The following is a 22,522-nucleotide window of genomic DNA, read 5'->3' as shown; positions in this document are numbered from 1 at the left end:
GGGCCTACCAAAACACCAATTCTACCAGATCTAGCTTAAGTAAATAGAGTCCCTTTTTAGGAAAGGGGAGAATAGATATTCCCCTGCTGCTAGCTTTACGGCCACAGATCGTGTGATCGCGTGGTTGGTAGTATGAAAAAGAATAAAATCCACAAAGGGAAATAAGAAGCACCATGAACGATTGTCTTCTGCAGAAGAAAGGTATCCCAATAAAGTTTTATACATTAATTTGTGATAATTTTCACAACAGCTTTAATTAAAACAATATATTATGTAATTGTCAAAACTAAAAACAATAAGAGCAGCGACTCTTGGGCCGTGAGGTTCAAGTGCGCTTATTAAAGATTTAAGTTGGCGCCAGTAGATAGTACCGGTGACCCCAGAACTGGCACTTTCCTGGCTCAACGGATAAGTATCGCAAATCGCCATACAGCGAGGAAATGCTGCCAGCGTTAAAGGTATACTGGCACAGGGACCAAACTTTTTAAATTTGTTTTGATTTTCATTTTATTAATTTTTTAATTATTTTAATTATTACTTTGTAGGTTAAAAAAATTGTAAATACTGTATTTTAAGGTTAGTAATTTATTTGAGACTATATTTGTATTCATTTAAAACAATAACTAACCTTAAAATATATTATTAAAATCATATTCGGAGCCTAGCCTGTATTTGCATGCTTTAGCTTTTTCAGCCGCATCACAAGCCGCACCAGCTCTTTAAGTATTATTGTATTCATATATTTATTCCCTGTATACTCCTATTTATATTTATACAAATCCCGTGTTATGTATAAAACCAAATAAATGATTTCTTTTCCTTGGAATTCGATGACTATTGTAATCTTATCGATTCGGGGAACGTAGAGATTATGAAAGTGATTGCTGTGATAAATATAACAAACAGTATTTAGCAAGACTGCGGAGACATAACTACGTTAATTTTAGTGTGATTACAAATAATTATTCAAAATGTCTTTCGGTAAGAATTTTATTGAATATATTTTAAGTTAAGGTTTACTGACTAGAAAGTTTAGGTACTTTTTAATCCCTGATTTTCAATATCATTTGACAATCCTACATAGTTTGTAGCAGGCAATTATCTTTTTAGATAAAAATTATCAATTTAATTCTCGGAAAATGATTATGTTCCTAATTTGAAGGTGTTTTTCTGACTAATTTTGCAAATTTGTGATTGATATTAGCAAGCGAGTTTTGTGGAGTTGAAACATTTTAAACTTAGGACTATTGAATTAATATATATTCGGGAATCGAGCTATGGGTCATGTGTAAAAACAAGCCACGAATAGAGCTGTGATAGTTAAAATCTCAAAGCCAATTTAGTACCTAATTAAGTCATACAAATTCTAAACCAGTGATTGCGAGCTTAGTGACTGAGATTAGCTACGCATTAAAAGTAGGTTACAGATAACTCGTATAATGCACTTATGTTTCAAACTATAAAACTACATTGTTCCATATTAAAATATATATTACCATCATCAACTTGGAAGCAAAAGTTCTTAAACCTCATTAAAGCATAATCAGAAATGCAAACCAACATTGTTGGCAATTTAATTATAAGCCTACAGTTTTCTAATGTGAGATGACTATAATAACATTATATTGTCTTTTGTTTACGCATTAAAATAAATATTAAGGGATATAACTAATTTATGACATAAATCGAGGTTTCCACATCGTCATTGAGAGACTTATGTGAATAATGTTATAATTTCACGAAAAACATAAGTTAGTTAAGGAAATCGTATTTAATAGTTCTGCCATCGCCTCTCAGCGCCCTCTAGTTGTCAGATTTGAAAAAATAATATTTGTATCATAATAATAATAGTGTATAAATGAAGAGTTATTAACATTTTTTATAAAAAATGTTGCAAAATACAATCTGTAAAAACATTTTCCGAGTCAATTTTGACCAGAGGAACCGGAAAGTGAGTTAATAAATTCTGAAATCCAATAACGTGTAGAAAAGTTTTCCCTGTTTGGAAATACGCGTATTTGGGGCCATCACTTTTTTATTTCAATACACTTTTAGCGTGGACTTGATATGTTACGTATTCATTAGTAGAATTGTTGATAAAAATTGTTGATAAAAAGCGAAAATACAAATTAGATAATTTTATCGAAAGTATTATTAATACCTAATGAATGTGTTTTCATACATATTGTCTCGTTAACTAGCTAGTTAATATTTATAATCTAGCTCTATTTGGTATTTTGACTTATTGAAGGTGGCGTGGATCTCACTATGGTTGCCTTATAATTTTTTAATTATTTAATAATCATTGGTGTAAAAAGAATAAAGACAACTTTATCAAAATCGGTTCGCATTAGAAAGAGTTTAACGCACAAAATAATAATAATTTAATATATAAAGATTAAAGACGGGTTGCATGTACAATATAAAAATCTTTGTATCCTACGATAACGACCATACACACTCATTATGGTCGTTTTAAACTCAAAACACATGACGAAACTAACTCGGGAACTGCATTAAAAACTTACTGAAACTATGGATATCATAAGAATGACTAACGTACCATCGAGTACTTTATTCAATATTTGTAGTTGAAGGCTATACAGTCATAACTCTATTTGCTTCGCTTCAGAAAAATTTTGAAAGAAAAAGAATTTCCGTAAAATTTTTCGCCCACAAACAAAACCGAGGTATAACGTACACGCTATAATATTTTCATGTACCGGAGTTGCAGCTGTTCGCATTATTCAGTCTTGAAACTTTTCTTCTTACAAAACTTTATATCTGAGTTCGCAAAAAAAGCAACAAACTTGCCTTAAAAGTACAAAATGGTATACGTTTCATTTAATTTTCATCGTGTTTTTTGTTGAGTTTCCGACCTTTGTGTTCAATAAAAACATACGGCACAAGAGACTGATTACCATTATGTACAGAAATAAAAAACAAAAAACAGAGATATTTGGGGCTATATGGTTTGGTTTAAGGGTTCCAATGAAATATAAAAATATATAGCATACATATAAATAAAATTACATACTTTTTAATAAAAATAATAGAAATATTATTCAATTTATATACAATTTACGTTTAGGCTCGATTGGCACTATCATGGCGTTCACGGTTCGATCTCGCTCCGGTCTCGGTCCGTTCCCGGTCCGGTAAAGTATTCGTAGTTAAGTAAGGCCGTTTCTCCACTGCTCCGGTCCGGCAAACGTTAATTACCGATCCGATTTAGACACTAACAACAGTACTTACGTGCTTCTCCACTACTCCGGCATCCGGTTTTTAACGATCCGATAACTTGTTAGATCGGAACGCGGTGTTTTATCGGTCCAAGTATATCCAAGAGGTTAAAAATTATTATTCATAGGTTTATTTATAGTTTCTTGAATTTGAAAGAATCTGGATAACCCGGACCAAACCAATTTATGTTGCTATTTATTTATATTTTTATAACATAGTATTAGTGAACTATTTATTAAGTAGATTTTAATATTTCAAGTTAGACAATACAAAAAAAGTAATAAACTAGCCAGGGCAATAACATATTTAGAATTTAGAACGTTTTATTAATAAAATTAAGTATATGGGTTTTAGTTAATATAAGTTTTGCATGATAAATACACAAGTATCGATTATTGTCGGATCGGATATAGTGGAGAAGCGCAATCCGGCCTTCCGATATTTTTCTCATGACTCATTCCGGTATCCGACGTCGGACCGGAGCAGTGGAGAAAGGGCCTAAGAATCAGAGTATTTTCAGTAGTGTAGACACAGCAAGATTTAATTGGACAGAGACTGGAGCGAAAACGGACCGTAAACGGCATCATAGTGCCAATCGAGCCATAGACTCCAAACTCAATGACAAAGACAATTGAATATACCTATATGTTTTCTGTCCTAAAATTTATTATTATGAAATTGAATGAAATGAATTGAAATGAATTGAATTTCGATTGGATGACTCGACTAATATACTGACTGGAATATATATACTATATTTCAAAAATATTTGGTAAATTTCTAACGCAAATATTAAGGGTCGATTCGACCAAACTTCAATTTATACACGAGTAACTATACCAAGAATAATCTATTCCATGATTTTAATCTCGAGTAAATCCATAGTCGTTTGTCCACGTAATCGATAGTATAATTGCGCTAGGAATAACAATACGCGAATAGCAAGAGAATGGTGAACGAAAATAAAACTCGGCAAATAAATGTTGTTCTACAACGGGACAGTGTAAGAGCATACATCATGTCAACTCGATTTTGCCGTATTATAGTGTGAAAAAGTAGCTTTTAACAGGTGTCAAACGACAACAAAAAGTTTTTATTTGTTGTTTGTTTGAGGCTTTCGTCTAAAAAGGAACTTCTGTTGAGCCTAGTTGAATTTCATTCTAATATTATAGAAAATAAAAAATCTAAAAATAAATAAATAAATAATAAATTGTTTAAACGTTTCATTATACAATGCTAGACTATTAATTTAGTGCGTTGCGTTGACTTGAAATTAAAACACAGAATACATATTTGTAAAATGACAGAAATCAGCTGATTGGACTGACTGACGCCATTAAATTATTCTAGGAATAGCTGTTATTCCGTGCGAAACGGCGGTATAGTAGCAATTCCCGAATAAGCCCACTATTCTTAGAATTTGTAGTTGGTAAAACGTAAAATTGATTTACTTTCGATTAACTGACGATTTATTCTAAGATTAAGATTTACTCTTGTTTGGTCGAATCGACCCTAAGGAATGTAAAAAAATGCGTAAACACCATTTCTGCCACGGATATTAAAAGTTTACTCGCAAGATTATTTTTTTAATTCAATTTCAAGAAAACTAAAGGAGTTCTACGATTTGACATGTATTGTTTGTAGATCCAAACGAACCATACATTGGCTACCCACCACCCCCTATGCCTTTCGTTGGCATCGATCCATTACCTGCAACACCACCCACATACCCTGAGCCTGTTGAAATTCCGGAACCAGTAGAAGTCGTTGATGGTAAGTACGCCAATTTCTTGGATTTATCGAAAGTAGCTGTTGTGGAAGTTTAAGCAACAATTGGATTATGATCAAATCTAGATATTTATAAGAGTAACTTATATACTAAAGCCAAAATATACTAGTGTTATACCTTCGTACTTGATTGCGATAATTGTAATATTAGATCACATTTGGTCCTACTATTTATTTTACCCCTTATACATATATGTTTGATGAATAAGGGGGGGACATATTTAATACTAGTTAAAATTCTTGTACAATAATTAATATTAATATTTATCTTTTAAGGACGTATTAAGTATTCAATATTATTAAAATTAATTCAGCGAATTCGGACCTTACTTCATATCCGAAATGCGGCGAAGGAAAATTAAATTTATCTCAATAATATTTTGGCAGCATTGCATTTTAACTGCTTTTATCCGATGTGTTGATCACGTGATAGTACGATTTAGTGGTAAGCGGGGAAAATAAATAATATATGCCGTTTTCTTACTTTGTATACACATATGCATTTTAGTTTATTTCCCATTTGTAAAGTCGAGAGTCATCTGACGTTAAGTGATACCGCAGCCCATAGATACTCACATACCAGAAGGTTCGCAAGTGCGTTACCCATCTTAAGAATTTGTACGCTTTTTTCTTCAAGGACCCCTGTCAAATTAGTTCGGAATTTAGAATACTATAGAAAATCTAAGATTGATCGGATTATCCATGTAACAGTTACTCAGATATTTTTGTTCAAATCGACTCTTAAAACCCTTAAGTGTCATCCTTGAATCACGATTGATTTTTTTCATAGCACCTGCAGTGGACTGGGCACCAGCATCTCGTCAGACCGCTTACACCCTTATGAGTCGTGCATATTTAGCTGGTAAAGAGGGTTGGGATCGCAGTCCGTTATGGGCCATTAGGTCGTACGTAGAAAATGGTCTGATTCCTGGAAAGTTAGCTGTCAAGCACGGTGCGGCATACGTACCTTTACGTGGCAGGGAAGTGCCCGTTCACGATTTTGAGGTATAGCAGTGTAAAATTTAAGCATTTTATTTATAAAAAACACTCCTTAACAGGCGACCCTTAATTGACAAGAGTGCACAGTAAGTGAATAAAATTTACAGACGAAACAAAAAAATCAAACATACGAAATGAATTAGGAAAAACAAAATTACATATTAAAAAATACAAGAAATTAACTAACCACTATAAGCACTAACAAATAATAGAACTTTCCTGAAATTCTGCCAATTCACACAACGGACAATGAAAAAGGTCCGTTAACCTATGTAATTCGTTAACTAAATTAATACACCGAATCATATGTGCCCTTTTCAGAAGGTTAGTCCTAGCTGTGGACATTATTTATCGTCTTTGTAATATTTTTTAAAGTCCTCTGTATCTCTGTAACGTTCCATCCAGGTATTACATTAGTTAAGATTATTAATTATACGGAATCACTACATAGTATAAAACAAAGTCGCTTTCTCTGTCCCTATTTCCCTTTGTATGGTTAAATCTTTGAAACTACACAGCGGTTTTTTTAATAGATAGAGTGATTCAAGAGGAAGGTTTATATGTATAATAACATCCATTAAATAGTGAAGAAGTACTCTTATTTTTGAGGTTTCTAATGTGATGTCGTAAATAATTACATTTTTTCCGCTTACATTACAAACGCAGGCTGAACCCTACGAGTTTTATCAAAATAATGTACTAAGTATTGTACACATTGAAAAGGTCTACAGAAAAGTCCGTGATGGTATATGTCTATCTCTTATGGATAACCCACAATAACTTTTTTTTGTCATTTACTTTTTACGACAAATAATGGCTAATTTTCGAAGGGATTTTAACCAATACAGCATTAATCCTTAACCAATTAAATACCTTGAATACATTGTTCATTTAATATAGATCTATATGGCCCTTTACACCGTATGATTTAAGTGAATATTTTCGAAGATATTACAGATTTAAAAATTGCGGGACGTAGCGTTTGCGGCGGTACCGGCCGGCCGCACAGTTTTTCTGTAGTGTATTTAGTATCAGCATTACACCCGTGCGAAGCCGGGGCGGGTCGCTAGTAATTTAATATATTCGTATAATTAGTGTGATGGCTCATTTTAGGTACTTTGCGCACAACCAGAAGCAGTCCAGTGGGTACCTACAATGGATGACACGATTCCTGATGGGGCTATACCAGCCGGAAATACCGCTGATGGCGAGCCCCTTTACCTTGGTAGAGTTAAACATAGAGGTTCTCTTACTCCAGGAAAAGTAAGTTTATCAAATAAATATTAAAATAACTGACAACTCATGCCAGGTTATTTGGTTGGTCTTGTTTGCGATTTTTAATAGAGGACAAATGGGCAGGAGGCTCATCTGTTAAGTGATACCGCAGCCCATAGACACTCAAACTACCAGATGGCAAGGTTACCGAGCTTTCAAAAATTTGTACGCTCTTTTCTTGAAGAACCTCAGTCGAATTGGTTCAGAATTTAGATTGATTACTGTGTGACAAAAGTTGAATCTGTAAATTGTAGTTTAATCCTTGGGTTGCGTGAACGGTTACAGTTACCATAAACTCATATAGAACGGAATTACTATAATATAAAAATAAAAATGTGTTCATATATAATGCGTAAGAATTGGGAACTCTTTTGAGTAAAAAAATACCTGTGCCAGCTCTTCCATAACAAACTTAATTATAAATATATACTTAATTATATATATGTATATATAATTTGCAACTTTTATTTTATTTATTTTTGTTTTTAAATTTTTAACTGTTTTCAACACGCCTGTTGCATGAGTGAGTGTGTGGGAATTGCTTCTCTTTAAGTTAAAAAAAAGTATATTTATATTTTAAGATTAACTTGTTATAACATTTTTATCGTAAATATTTTATTTAATTCCTATACAGTTGTATACCTGATATACCAAATCCAAATCCATACATCATTAATGACAAGTAATTTCTTACAAAAACAGCTACTATGTACACGACAAAAATACAGTAAAAAAAAATTGAGAAATAACATTTTTTTTAATAATTTATACATCCCGCCTCTTTCCCGGAGGTATAGGCAGACACCAACTCCACTGCCTGTCCTGACATGCCTCTTACGCTTCATCCACCACAACTTTTGTTAATGCTTATAGAATGTTTAGCCAAATATTGTATCCTCTCTAATTGGTAATTTATCGAGCCACACGGATCGTCCCGTGTAATTTAATATAAATTAGCGTCTGATCAAAATTGATTAGGCAAATATCAAGTATTTTGACCTATAAAGGTCACTAATTGTTAATTGTATAAAGTATTTAAAGTGTGTAATTTACCAAACCTATTAATGATAAGGCAATAGATTGCAATTTATGAGTAGTCTGTAAGATAAAATTTTTGATAAAAAATGTGCAATATTCAGAAATATATAATCACATGTATATCTTATCACATGATAAATTTACAGATAAACTTAAATTAAATCAATTTTTTTAAGTATTACCGATTTTCATTTATTTATTGAAAATGTTTATACTTATAATAACTATTACATCGCGATCATTTATTTATTTAACCAAATATGTTGCCATTCACCCTAATTCGGCAAGTATTGACACCGAATTATTAAAATAATATAAAAATAACTCGGTTAAAGAATGTTTTATTGTTTAAGACACGCCTCCAGTACGGAAACAGACAATTATGTGTCTGTTTTTTATAAACAAGTAGAAATTGCTTATTTTTAAAGAGAAGTCCATCGCCCGCTTTACGCTACCCATTAGCGTCTAGAAGAAACTTTTGCTGCCTTGATTAGAACGAAATATTTGATAGCTACGTATAGCTTTTTTTTTATGTATCTGTATGGACTTCCTCTTTTGTAAAGAATCTACTATGGTAGTCGTACCAACTCTCAAATTGTATCATAAAATATTTTCAGTTTTTATATAGATAAATTAACATTATTGCGATGATAAAAAAAAACTGAACACAAAGTTCCTAGACGATAGAAAACAACTCAATATCCATTGGTGTATTAATAACCAATTCATAACCACGATAGATCAGTTTATTATTGCAATAACAGGCGTATTTGACGTCATAATGATCATGGATATAAATAACGCTCGTGTTTTGTTTTAGGTTCACCCAAGTCACAGGCGGTGCTACATTTCGTATGGAGGCTCCGAAATTGGATACAGGAAATACGAGATACTGTGCGAAGTCTAATTTGTTAGATGATTGTATTTTTGGAATAAACTTAAAGCGTAATGTTTTTATAGATTCGTGTTTGTTTATTACCTTCATAAATTTTGCAAGGGTTTGTATAATGTATAAACAAAACAGCGAATTATGTTTGAGATGGAAGAAAAATAAGTCAGAAATATGAGTGCAGATAAAATTGCAGAAATTTTTAGTTTATGTTTATAATTTGGCTACACACACAAAATGACGTACCTTCTTTTATTAAAATATTTCTTTTAAGTTGTTGTCTACCTACACAAAATATAAAAAACATATCTAGTTTACGCGACTAGTGTGTACTAGATTTTACGTTTATTATTTTCTTTAGTACATAGTTGTTTTATATAACTTGTTCTTCTTTCGAGAAATCAAGTTTTCTAAAAAATCACTTCCAATTAATTCACGTTTTATATTTTGACTAAAACAGTAATAAAATTATTGACTATCCTATACTTACCTATTTAGTACTTTAAATATTTATATAATGATTATAATTCATCATGAGTACATTGTTACAAACGTATGTATATTTTCTGTGATGGTCAGAGTTTATTTTAGAAATTGTAAAAAAGTTTTTTAATCTTCACTCCAGAGCTTTGCAAGTGTACTCTTTTGCTTTTAAACACGGAACTTTAATTTATCTTTAGAAGATACTTTATCGGAATATATAGTTATAGACAATGAAAAATATATAGTTATGCATATGTCGGCGCCTGTACCGCCGTACGCGCCTATAGCAAACAACACCTGCATCGAGCACGTCACAGCCGGTTCTTCAAGTCTCCCCACTCTCCCCACTACTGAGTCTGTCGTTATAAATGGCGGAGCGGGCCTTACGCAGGCAGTCTCGGCTCTGGCGTGGCTCGGTGCACTAGTTGTATCTTGCGAGCTTATCCCTGACTCATATTACTCTAATTACTCTGTGTAAATTAGGAGTGATTAAAATAGAATTATTATTTGAAAATTAAGTGGCATTTTATTTATTAAAATGTCTTACCCAAATCCTACATCAGAAGTGGGATATAACCACACGACCCACATGGCGGTGACAGCAACTAAAAATGGCAGCGATTGTTGGAAGCTCAGAACCTGAATTTCATGACGTTATTGGAAACAATGAAAACCCCTCAACTTAACGAAGCGATGCATTTACTCGATTTTAATCCGCACATGAATTACCACACCGAGCATGTGCATGGAGGAGTGAAAAATTGCAGGGTGCTTCTCTTGTTATTGCCCTGAGCAAGGCTCTGAAAGGTCAAGCATCGGAGTGGCTTTCACAAGTGGCTTTTCCTGGAATGACGTGGACCAAATTTAAGGCGTTTTTTATCTGATGGTACGACTATCAGAATACCGCCGCCCCATTTCTATTAAATTTAAATAAACACCAAACCTAAAAATGGCGAATCTGGCATCGTACGCGGCCACAATGTTGACATCAATAATGGCAAGATGAAAAAATATGACTACCGAGGAAATAGCCGGGTCGAGTGTTCTCGCACATCTTTCACAATGTGAACGCGTGTTCAACTTTTGGCGTTTACAACTGAAATTGTGTCACGGGGCAATATGATAAAGGAGCTGCAGGCGATGTCGTTTTTGGAAGAGAAAACCTAACGCTGCTGAAGAACCTGACACGAAACAATTTAAGAGCTCCACGGCTGGCACTTCAACTGCCATTCAGTGCTTCAACTGTGGCAAGATGGGACACAAGTCTATGCAATGCTAGTTGAAACGCATTCCTAGTACATCAGGGGATGTGCGACATCCAGCAACCTCATCCATCCATACCATGCCCATGCTTCAACTGCAGAGATGTTGGACACTATGCGAAGAATTGTCCAAAGCTGAGCAACGCGGCTTCGAGCGCCGGCCACGCTGGTGCACCTGCTGTGAGGATCTGTGCGAAGTTGCAGCACCCCTAGGAAGGTTGAGTCACTCGGGTGAGCAGTTTTCATTCTGTTACGATTAGGGTTCAGAATAAAAGAAACGATTTCTTGGAAATTTAGAGGCAGGCGGTCACACAAGACCGTGACTTTGACTGGTATAGGATAACCTAGAGTAAATAGTACTGTGCAGATTCTCGTGTTGACTCGACCAAGGGTGTCTTAGATGGTGATTGCTATCTTATTAAAGCTCTAGACTCTAAACGGACGTTCAAGTACGCTCATGATCATTTGCGAGAAATGTCTGAAGGTCAAGTTGTGATAGATGATTGTGATGTAACGAAGTAGATGTTGAGGCTGTTGGGCCTAGTGGTAGTCAACACAATGCTTAATTGTGCTCGATGGAGGCACCGGTGTAATGCTTGATGGAGGCATTCTTGTGGGGATGCTCGATTGGTTAGATCGCCGTTCTGATTACAGCCACGTAAACTTGATTGAAGAGCTACGTGTATGTCCTGAAGATTATAACAATTATTTAAGGATGCCTCCAGAGCAATATGAAGAATTACAATAAACAATACCAGACTGACGCTCGTCTCGCGCCACTCGCAGTCACGTACACACGTTCGAGTCCGGTACCGTATGTGGGTACTGACATTTAGTGATTGATGATTTGTGTCATTAACATTTCTAATGATTCGTTTTATTTGGTCAGAATGACCGAGTTTGAGAATTGATGACCTGTGGATTTTCTTTTCGGGAGCACACTAGGACGTGTGGTGCGGCAGGGTGGCCACTGGCCGTGTCGGCGAGGTTACGTTTAAGCAATCATAGATGTCGTTATTAGCTGTTAAAAAGCGTCAAAGCTGTTTCTTTAAGAGATGGCGTTTGAGTCAGGTCTGCGTACGGTTCGATAGTGGGTGGAGAGGTGGTGGCCAACCACCGCAAACTGTATCTTTTCTCTACTGGCATGGAAGCCATTTTTAAGACAATTGCAGATAGTTTAAATTCTCAACTGTGTATTCATCAATACCTATCAAGTTGGTGCCATTTGACCCGGATGAAACCGATTCAGACATAACCAATTGGTGCACTTTAAATGACATAATAATTGACAAGAAGAATTTAGAAGGCGTTGATTTGATTATTGCTGGTATTCACTGTTTTAAAGGTCGCGCCGCAACATACAGCCTAATCAAATGACCTGGCAGAGCATTCGGGAAATATTAATTTCGAACTTTGCAAAATCAATGACTGAAGTAGAACGGAAAAAGTTCCGTCCTTTTAGAGGCGCTTGTTATGTTTATGGAAAAAAAAAAAAAGTTACCAGTCCAACATTGTTGAAGGGCTTAGGCCAGTCCAATGATGTTGCAGGGCACAAGTAAAAAAAAAAAAGAAAAAGAAGAGGTTGCCAGCCCAACATTATTGAAGGGCTTAAGGCCGGTCCAATAGTGTTGCAGGGCACATGATAAAAAAAAGGGGTTGCCAGTCCAATATTATTGAAGGGCTAATGCCGGTCCAATAATGTTGCAGGGCACATGTTAAAAATAGGTTGCCAGCCCAACATTATTGAAGGGCTTAAGGCCGGTCCAATAGTGTTGCAGGGGACATGATAAAAAAAAGGGGTTGCCAGTCCAATATTATTGAAGGGCTAATGCCGGTCCAATAATGTTGCAGGGCACATGTTAAAAAAAAAATACGGATTGTTTTAATTTTGCAGGGCTTTGAGCTAGACCAAAATTATGCAGTGGCTATGGCTACAGGGAATGTAAATTCCGGACTAGCAGAAATGACTAATTGTTATGGTTTTGCAGGGCTTTGAACCAGACCAAAATTATGCGCCTTAATTTATGTAACTGATGTAACAGAGATATGGGATGAGGCGCGTGCGAGGACGCACGCATGTCAGTATGGCCGTGTCGGCGCCTGTACCGCCGTACGCGCCTATAGCAAACAACACCTGCATCGAGCACGTCACAGCCGGTTCTTCAAGTCTCCCCACTCTCCCCACTACTGAGTCTGTCGTTATAAATGGCGGAGCGGGCCTTACGCAGGCAGTCTCGGCTCTGGCGTGGCTCGGTGCACTAGTTGTATCTTGCGAGCTTATCCCTGACTCATATTACTCTAATTACTCTGTGTAAATTAGGAGTGATTAAAATAGAATTATTATTTGAAAATTAAGTGGCATTTTATTTATTAAAATGTCTTACCCAAATCCTACACATATTATAATAAACACTGTCTATTATTATTTGTTTATTAAGCCCATAAATATTTATATTAAAAAAAATAAAAAATCAGTGGCGCTACAACCTCTTTCAGCCAGACTGGACAGCCAAGTAGGAAAATTTACACAATATTTTTTAAATTACTTTTGTAATAAAAAACAATTGTAATGTTTCTCTGAATTCTTTCACAAAATCCCCGTTTATAAGTAAGCGCGTTACGGTCAAGGCGGTCTATCTATATTAGTTAACCATTAACTATCACGTTCAATACTTGAGATTCAAAGCGGAGAGTGAGGGTCAAATTTATGCAAAGGACAATGTCGTTAGGCCTAGTTATATTCTCAATTAACAACCAATTTATTAATTATTGAATTAGATTTAATAAGTCTACTAAATTAGTGGCGCCTATTATACTTTTTCTTTGTAGACAAATATACAAGATTTTTGGGCAAAGGACATGCCGGTTTCTATTAAAAATTCAATAGAAATAAATATAATACCCAACCCATTTCACTGTCACTTTGTATAATTCATTAAGCCTATGCAGTTACCATCCAGTGGCTTCATACATGTTATCTATTATGCTGCAATTTACGCCCAACGGACCTATTGAGAGTCTTAGTGCGGAAACTGAGTCCACAGACCAATAAACAATAGCCAATTGTGCTGCGATTTCTTTTGACTACTATTCTAGATGGAACGTCTAAAATAGAAACTACTCTTTCTGAAGAACGAAATCATCATTTAGTCTAGTCGACAAGTTGAAAATGGAACAAAATAGAGATACTGCCCTGCGATTCTGTAACTCACTTCACGAACTCACACAGCGGTTTTCGCTAAAAATTAAAATTATATATTATAATGGAGATAGAGTTCTGGGAGTACGTAGTTTTTTATTGGAAATTTCCTCCTCTTTCAGAATCTTTATTTGAAATTTCTTAAATATTAATAGTTTATTAAATATTGGCAAAAAACTAAATGCCATTTTTTTTTCATCTTTAATTGTCTATAACTTTTGCAATTTTTTATGTGCTAATACACGCTTTTAGCACATTTTTCTAGACGTCATTCCGGATCCAATGAGCTATCGCACATAATTTTAAGAGCAGTATCTCTATTTTGTTCCATTTTCAACTTGTCGACTAGACTAATTGGCGCATCAGCAAAACTTACAAATCAATAAAACTTTGTCGTTAATTGGCGTATTAGCGTATAATTTCGGAACGTCATCGAAACCTTTCTAATGTAGTAAATATTAAGTAGTATTATTATTATTTTCCTTTAGAAATTCAGTAGTTTTAATAAAATTCCATGTGTATGCACGGCACGAGTAACGGAGTGACGACTAATCCAAGTGTATGGGAGTGACGGATAAATTGCAGTTCGCCGTACACGTAGTCACTTCACGATGTCGCTATAAATTTTAAAGTATTTTCTTAGTTTCCAAGTCATATTGTATAGAAATGAATAATAACTTATTATAAGAGGGTTGAGGATGTTTATATGTTTCTTATACGTGACAGAAGGGTCAATAAAGTCTATATAATGGACCCGTAGCAGTTTTTTTTTTAATTTATGTTATTATTATTAATTACTTGATATGTCATGTGGAACATAGTTTAATGGCTGCAGCTCCTTACAAACGTCGTGTAAAAAAATATGGCGATTAAAAAGAGTGGCGGAGAGTTTATTGCCAGTTCTTCTACTTCTACGCCCTTGATTTGAGAACTGGCAGTAAATGAAAAATTAGAAGCGTATTAATATGTATTTCTTTACTGACGAGTCATAAGTGTAAATTATGTTACCTATATGATTAAATGACTTTTTACTTTACTTTACTTACTTTAATTGACTTATAGAAACCTATCGTACTTTTTTTAAACTAAATGTACCAAGTCCGCATCCCGGTAACAGTTCTATAAATTAATTTATTAATTTTAAATTTTGACGATTTCTAAAGTTCGCGAATAAAACAACGATAAAAATATGGCTCAATTTTATTTTTTAGAACCAGTAAAAAGCAATAGACTGTACTTCCACATTTGATATGGCAGGTACGAATTGACGGAGTTTTCGATAAAAGCGAAAAATTGGGAATTTAATTTGTACGCAGCAAGCTGTTGCCCGCCGCGTGTTTGGTGTCCGGTAGATATATTGCTGACTTGATGTTTTAGTTTTCCCCAGCGGAATTGATTTATTGCTTGAAAAACCTTGTGAAGCTCACGTGTGCCTTGTTCAATCAGGTTTAAATATTCTGGTTATATAGCTGTTGTGTTTTATACACCTACTAACTGTTTTACTTATATATTTATAAATTTTCAGTCATACGTACAATAACCAATCGTTTCCTCGATGCACTTGTGGTGACTGGTCGTACTTGAATTCGTGTATGCGGTGATCTTAGTTATTTCGACTATGTATTTGCGATTGTTCACATGAGAATGTAAGTGCGTGCTCCTAATGCACCATGCCTCCTGCTGATAGAGGACAAATCTTTGTTTTTAATTTATTTTATTATTATTTATTACTTAAGCTGTCACGTGGAACATGGTGTAATGGTTGCAGCTCCTTACAAACGTTGTGTAAAACAAAAAAAACTTGGCGATTAAAAAGAATGGCGGAGAGTTTATTGCCAGTTCTTCTCTTCCGTTCTACGCCCTTGATTTGAGAACTGGCAGTAAATGTAAAGTTAGAAGCATTTTATATACATTTCTTTTTTTTTTGACGCTCATAAGTGTACATTGTGTACCTATATGATTAAATGATTTAGACTTTTTGACTTTTGTATTATGATGAGCAAAACAATACAAAAAAACAACTTCAATATGGAGCATGGTGTCTTGTAATAAAAAACATTACGATTAAAAAATGTGGAGTCACATGCCAGTTCATCAAGTCGGTTCTAAGCCATTGATTTGAGATAGTACTGAATGTAAATTAAGAATATTTTTAAGGTTCATAATTATATATAAGTTTCAGTTCATTTATAACACGCAAATTTCTGCCTAATTATTAAGATGATGTACATTTTCTAGAAAGATACATACATATAAAAGAAGAATATCAGTTCGAAAGTAATAAAAATCGATGCCTATCAAGTCATAATTATTTTCGAGTATAGTCACCTTTTGTCAAGTCTCAGTAATAATTGCGCTTTGTTCTATATTCTATTAATTGCTTCTATAAAATTAAATTAAGATTTGAGTGTTATTACGTTATTATTTGCTTTTGTTTCACAAATTTAACGTCTGCCGTCTTAAATGTAAAATATTTGTTAGAATATTGTAAGATTTATAAGCTCGTAAAGATTTGCTCTTAATTGGGCTAAGACGTTATTTTGGAATATAATTATTTCAGTAGGTACTGCCTTGCGATTCTGTAACTCACTTTTCGAACTCACACAGCGGTTTTCGCTCAAACAATAAACTACAAGCTCCCACCTTATCAGAATGCCAAATCATAAAATGACTGCTTCACGACTGATTTGAGAGCGACCGCCGATGCGATAACCGATGTGTGAGTACGAAAAGTGAGTTACAGAATCGCAACGCTGTTTAAAATTTAATAACAATAGTTGAGGCACTTTACAATAGCTTATAACGACCCCGTTGGCTCTTGTGTTATCTATATAATAGACGCAAAGGACGGGAAATGTTTATGCTTTCAGTTCTACCCATTTAGTCCCATAATGAAGGGACCAGATTGCCTTAGTCTACTTCCTCTCTAGAGACCGGGAAAAGCCAATGCCCTTACGACAATTTTAAGTGATTTGTTGGCAATAATTAAGAGGGTTTTATTTATTTGCATAATAGCAAAGTTTGGCATTACATCAAGGAAGAAAAATGATTAGTACCAAAACAGTAATAATATTAGTTTAATAATAATATAATATATGTATAATATTAGTTTTAGGATTATTCCAAAGTTTTTGTATTATATTCTTTCGTCCATCCCATCTATGTCTGTTTCATTGATTAATTTTAAATCTAAAAATGCAGTTAAACTCAAACTATTACAGTTTTGTCTCCAAGAAAAAATACATTTCAAAATGTAATCCATTTATTTCTTAACATTTATCACATACATAAATAAATCATTTTACAAATAACAGTTGCGATTGCAAAGACAAGAACGTGTTTGGAATCTCAACACTAAATTATTAAAAGAGATATATCGAAATTCGGTACAAATTTACAATATGGAATTCGGGATAGCTAGTTACAGAGCTCCTGGTCCAATCACAGACACGCGACACGATCCGTTGTTGCGTTTGACCAATCAAACATATCGTGTCAGCGTTCGTGTTTTGTTTTACATTCTCACACATTAAACTTTTGGTAAGGGGGCCTCATAGCCTAGCGGTCTTATTAAGTGGCAGCTAGGTGAGGGGTACCGGGTTCGATTCCCGGTTCGAGGGCAAGTTTTAATTTAATTTAAATTTGTTCTCGGCCTTTGGGAGAGTTGTGCGGTACCGGGCGAGTGCCTAAACCGTACATGGAGGACATGGTCGAATTTCTAAGGCAAAAGCACGAATTATAAAAATCTTATACTTGACGCTGGCTAATGCACAAACCGTGCCAGAGCCATATTAAAAAAAAAAAACTTTTGGTAATTTATGTTTGGTGTTTGCATATTAAATTGCATTGGAATAAAACTAATTAGAAACACAACAGTCTCGCAATAACCTTATTAAATTCTACCTAAATACATTTATATGTACATTAATTATACAGTTTAAGTTAACAATAAATATCCTATATAGGTTCTTACGAGTTAAATTAAAGGAATACATTTTTTTTTATATACAAGAATCGTTCTTCATAACAAATCCATACTTCATTTAAAGACAAAGATACCCTTGAGATGGTAAATACAATTTAATTTCAACTGTCTTTGCTTAGGACGTCTTTGAAATGCAAATCGAAGTTGGTAGAGTGATCAGTGGGCATTATAGATGATATTTCTAAATCGCTGGTATACTATAAAGCAATATATAGTAATTTTTTTATTGATTTATTCCGTATAACGGAAATAGTCAATATTTTATTATGGCATTCCGGTGAAATCTATTAAAACTAATAAAGTATGGGCGAGTTATATTGCTATTTTTATTAGATGAAATTTTTAATAATACGGATCTCATGAAAATTTTATTGCCCCTAAATTCTCGAGTATGATATAAATAATTTTCAAGTTGTAAGTCGCTCGAGTTTTCTCATTATGCAGGGATTTGGGACGTCAATTTTACTTATAACCTTTTATTAAAACTTCTATTTGGAAATTGTGACTAACACTCCATTAACTAAAATAATTATTACTTATAAAAACTATCAGTTTATTATTTATGACCACTTCTAGCACGACTGTTTATAACTGTATATGAATTAATTTAAGCACAACTTTAACAAAAGAAATGTTTCGTCTCTTTTATCAGGGTAAACACAATTTGACTATACTATAAATACATCCAAACAACATTGAAGTTCTTATAAAAGTTATATAAAGCCATTGTCTCGAGAATTGTAGTATAAAATGTATTTGACGAACATAAATGATAATTTATTACATTCATAACTAAACGTTTCGAGGAGTGCTTTACCGTAGTCTACAGACTTTTAATATAGACAATTTTTTTTAAGATTGTTCAGTGACGGAAGGTCTTGTCAACCGTTTATTACGTACTTTATAATATAGTAATAGTCAGATGACTCACGCATATGAAACATTCGTTACACAAATGTACCAGTGTATTAGTGCTTGTTAGCTTGTGTCCACAATTTTAAAATTTACATTGAATAGTAAGATATCTCAACATTAAAATTTTAAAGTTACATAAATAATATTTACATTCTACACATCATAAATGTTTATTTCCTAATTACATAGAATCATTTATACAGAATATACTCAACCATAGAGTTCTTGAGGCGTAGGAGTATGTCGAGGGCGGTATGCTCGTCAAATCCATGTCCGTTCGTCACCGTTTCCGGTTTGCGGGTCATTTACAGAGAAGTCACCGCGCCGCGCGGTCGTGCCGCGCCGATGTCAAATGCTGCTCATCATTGTATTGTTATATGTGCTGTGAAGCGAGATTCGCATCGTGCCTGTAATTAATATCATGGAAGGTTAACTTTTACCTGCGTTAAACAATACACAAGTATCGATTGACACAATTTAATGAGTTAAATATAAGTTTGATATTTAATGTCATTATAAAAACTGGGGATGTTGGGATCAACATAAAACATCTAAACCAATAATAAATAAAACATATAAAATATGTAAGATCCTTGATGTTATAGGATCAAACACAAGAGAAGTAGAATGTCGCGATTTGTTTCTTATTTATTTATTATTGCGATAGTCATAATAGTAACTAAAGAAGAAATAAATTGAAACTAAGTCTTGAAGCCCATATACATGATACGAACTTATCCCTTAATTAAGGTCATTGACCTTAATTTGTGGATAATACCGTTCTTGGAATCGGTGACGTGAGAAACAGCAATGCTGATGAGTATTTGAGCAATAAAAAGCACGATAAGCAGGATGGCCAATGACCAATGCCAGAATCTAACTACTAAGCCATTCAATGGTAGATGGTTATCACAAACATAAAGTAGTTACCAAGGCTTGGTCACCGCTCATCTATTTATTGACATGTAGAAATTGTGGAGATCCGGACTTTCTCGATTTTGTCATTTTGAATGTCGTCTTGAACATACCTACGAAGTAGAATGTTCTGAGAGTTGAGTTCAAAGTGTGTATGTAATTTAACAGACAAGATTAAAATGCGATTAATTGAAATAATTCTTGAAAAAAGTTACTAAGAGCTTTTTTGCCTGTTGTCAAGTTTATTTACTTATAGAGGTTGATGGGTGACAAAACTTTGAAAAGCTTTTTGAGGAGGGCTTTATGAACAAAACTGGTTTTATTGAGTTATTAGTAGAATAATAATACTGTTTCTAAGAAGGCTGAATAATCTATTTATCTACCTACTGAGGGTTACCTTGAATTTCGTCTGTGACAGACGAAATCGGAAGACAGTTGAAAAAGAGTAAAGAAGAGTTAAAGCCCTGCCTATCTCCTTAACATTTTGTAGTATTTAATTAAAAGCTTTACTTTCTTCTTTATTCATGACATTTTTTAGTCTCTTAGGTCTTAGAGTTACATTTAATCAAACAAAAGTCGTGTAAGACCAACAGTACGCGTATTAACATTATGAAATTAAAAACAACAGTACATGTATAATTAGTTAATAAAAAGCATTGAGAGACGAAACAGTGCTAGCACAGTATATACGTAAGTTATGTAGAAAAAAACTATACATTTAGTATACTAAACTTACTTGTACCATTTTTACGGCTTGGAGACACAGATCTCATGGACATATCGGGTAGATCTGGGCCGAAGCCTCTGTGCCGGTTGAATCCACCATTACCCAACGCACCACAACACCAGAAGAATTGTTTGAAGCCACGACGAAATCTATGTAAAACCAAATAATTTAAATAATCCAAGAAAACGCTGTTTATATCTATAAAATAAACAAATCAGTGGCGCTACAACCTCTTAGGTCAAAGACATGTCGGTTTCCTCACGATGTTTATCTTCACCGTTCGAGCAAATGTTAAATGCGTACATAGAAAGAAATTCCATTGTTGCACAGCCGGGGATCGAACGTACGACCTCAGTATGAGAGTCGCACACTGAAGCCACTAGGCCAACACTGCTCTGTGCTCTGCTCTATTTATATCTATATACAAACATAAAACTTACTTGGAATTCATCCAACAGTAAATAATAGGGTTATACATGGAATTGCTCATCGCAAGCCAATAGATCCCGAGATATATTTCCTGTATGTACTCGTAGTTGACCACGTCTGGGTAATATGACGTCACGATAAAATAAACGTGGAACGGCAGCCAACATACGGCGAATATCACAACGACAACTATCATCATTTTCACCACCTGCAAGGAATTATAATTGAAGGGTTTTTTGTAGGAATCATATGAAATCTACTTTTAAACGAAATATTAATAGTAATCAATGCTAACCAATATTTTAGCTAACATTATCATTACAAATGCAACAACATATTGGTACTTCTGACTATAAAATTCCTAATGCGTTTTAAATTTTCAAACCTAAATCTCTCTGAAAGTAGGAATGCCGAATAAACAGAAGAATATCGTTTATTAATATATTTTTTGGGTATAACAAACACAATAACTCTAGAAAAAGTTGTTTGTGCATGGATATCTAAATATTAATATAGTTATTTCATTAGTAGACACTTTTTAAGATGACAGAATCTATGGAAGAATGCATGCAATTAGTTAAGTTTAAAAGGCGAAAAGACTAATAATTTAACTAAATTAAATGACGTAAAATGTTTGGGTAATTGCCAACAAATTTAAAATTAACCTAAACAATTTTTTGCGCCTGCATTTAGTAAGAGAAAAGACTAGTTGGGGTACTAATTAGTCATTAGTTGTTCAAGGTTCATTCGTTAAAATATTAATAAAAATGGCCCTAACAGGTTTTTATCAGTAAGTTCTAGGCTTTCCAACCCGATTTAATTCCCGCAGAACATTAAAGTGCTACACAACATTGTTAAAAATAAAATGTATAATTTCTATGAATTTTTTGTCTTCTAAAGAATACAATAGTTTAAGAAATTTAACTGTCAAATTTTGGTTAAAGATAAAATCAGGTACCACCATTTAAAATCCTACTTTATACTTATACAAAAGATTCCATGGGGAGTCCTCAAGACCCTTTGTGTAATTATGCCCAAAATTATTAAGATCAGCGATTTTCTTTCAAGTCAAATTATGATTTAAAACTTCTAATTACCCTTCGTTTGCTTTTAACATTGTCCAATTGCCGCTGGGTACATTCACCAATGGATTTGGAGCCCCACAACTCGACTCCGACTTTGGAGTAGGTGTAACTCATTGACATTATTGGTAGAAAGTATGTCAACAACATAAACATTACGTTATACCTGAAAAATTATAATAGGGGTGTGAATACGAAATTCCATTCGTATCACCTCGACGTCCGTCATTCCACAACTGAGCATTTTTACGGCAGTTTTTGCCGCGCACCAACACTATGTGGGTAACCAATTC

At 34.1% G+C, this 22,522-nt stretch overlaps 2 protein-coding genes across 4 annotated transcripts in view; one reads left to right on the top strand and one right to left on the bottom strand.

The window, feature by feature from the left end:
• Window positions 1-886: 886 nt before the first annotated feature.
• On the top strand, window positions 887-9,302 carry LOC125063704. Its single transcript, XM_047670280.1, has 5 exons — window positions 887-981; window positions 4,888-5,016; window positions 5,822-6,036; window positions 7,144-7,293; window positions 9,164-9,302. The coding sequence occupies exons 1-5, from the start codon at window positions 972-974 to the stop codon at window positions 9,248-9,250; spliced, it is 591 nt and encodes a 196-aa protein (XP_047526236.1). The 5' UTR covers window positions 887-971; the 3' UTR covers window positions 9,251-9,302.
• Window positions 9,303-17,983: 8,681 nt separating this feature from the next.
• Window positions 17,984-22,522, bottom strand: part of LOC125063669 (tachykinin-like peptides receptor 99D) — a 90,408-nt gene continuing 85,869 nt past the window's right edge. Inside the window, exons 7-11 of one of the 3 annotated variants that reach the window (XM_047670235.1) lie at window positions 22,245-22,395; window positions 21,159-21,355; window positions 20,728-20,867; window positions 20,007-20,104; window positions 17,984-19,483 (exon numbers count right to left, since the gene is read on the bottom strand). In XM_047670235.1, the coding sequence (XP_047526191.1) occupies window positions 20,028-20,104; window positions 20,728-20,867; window positions 21,159-21,355; window positions 22,245-22,395 (565 nt within the window). In that variant the 3' untranslated portion in view covers window positions 17,984-19,483; window positions 20,007-20,027. The remainder of the gene's footprint in view (window positions 19,484-20,006; window positions 20,105-20,727; window positions 20,868-21,158; window positions 21,356-22,244; window positions 22,396-22,522) is intronic. The other 2 variants (XM_047670236.1, XM_047670237.1) reach the window with 2 other exon arrangements.

The sequence above is a fragment of the Pieris napi genome, chromosome 3 (assembly GCF_905475465.1).
Source record: "Pieris napi chromosome 3, ilPieNapi1.2, whole genome shotgun sequence".
Taxonomy (NCBI): Eukaryota; Metazoa; Arthropoda; class Insecta; order Lepidoptera; family Pieridae; genus Pieris; species Pieris napi.
This window is presented reverse-complemented; position numbering and strand designations above follow the sequence as displayed.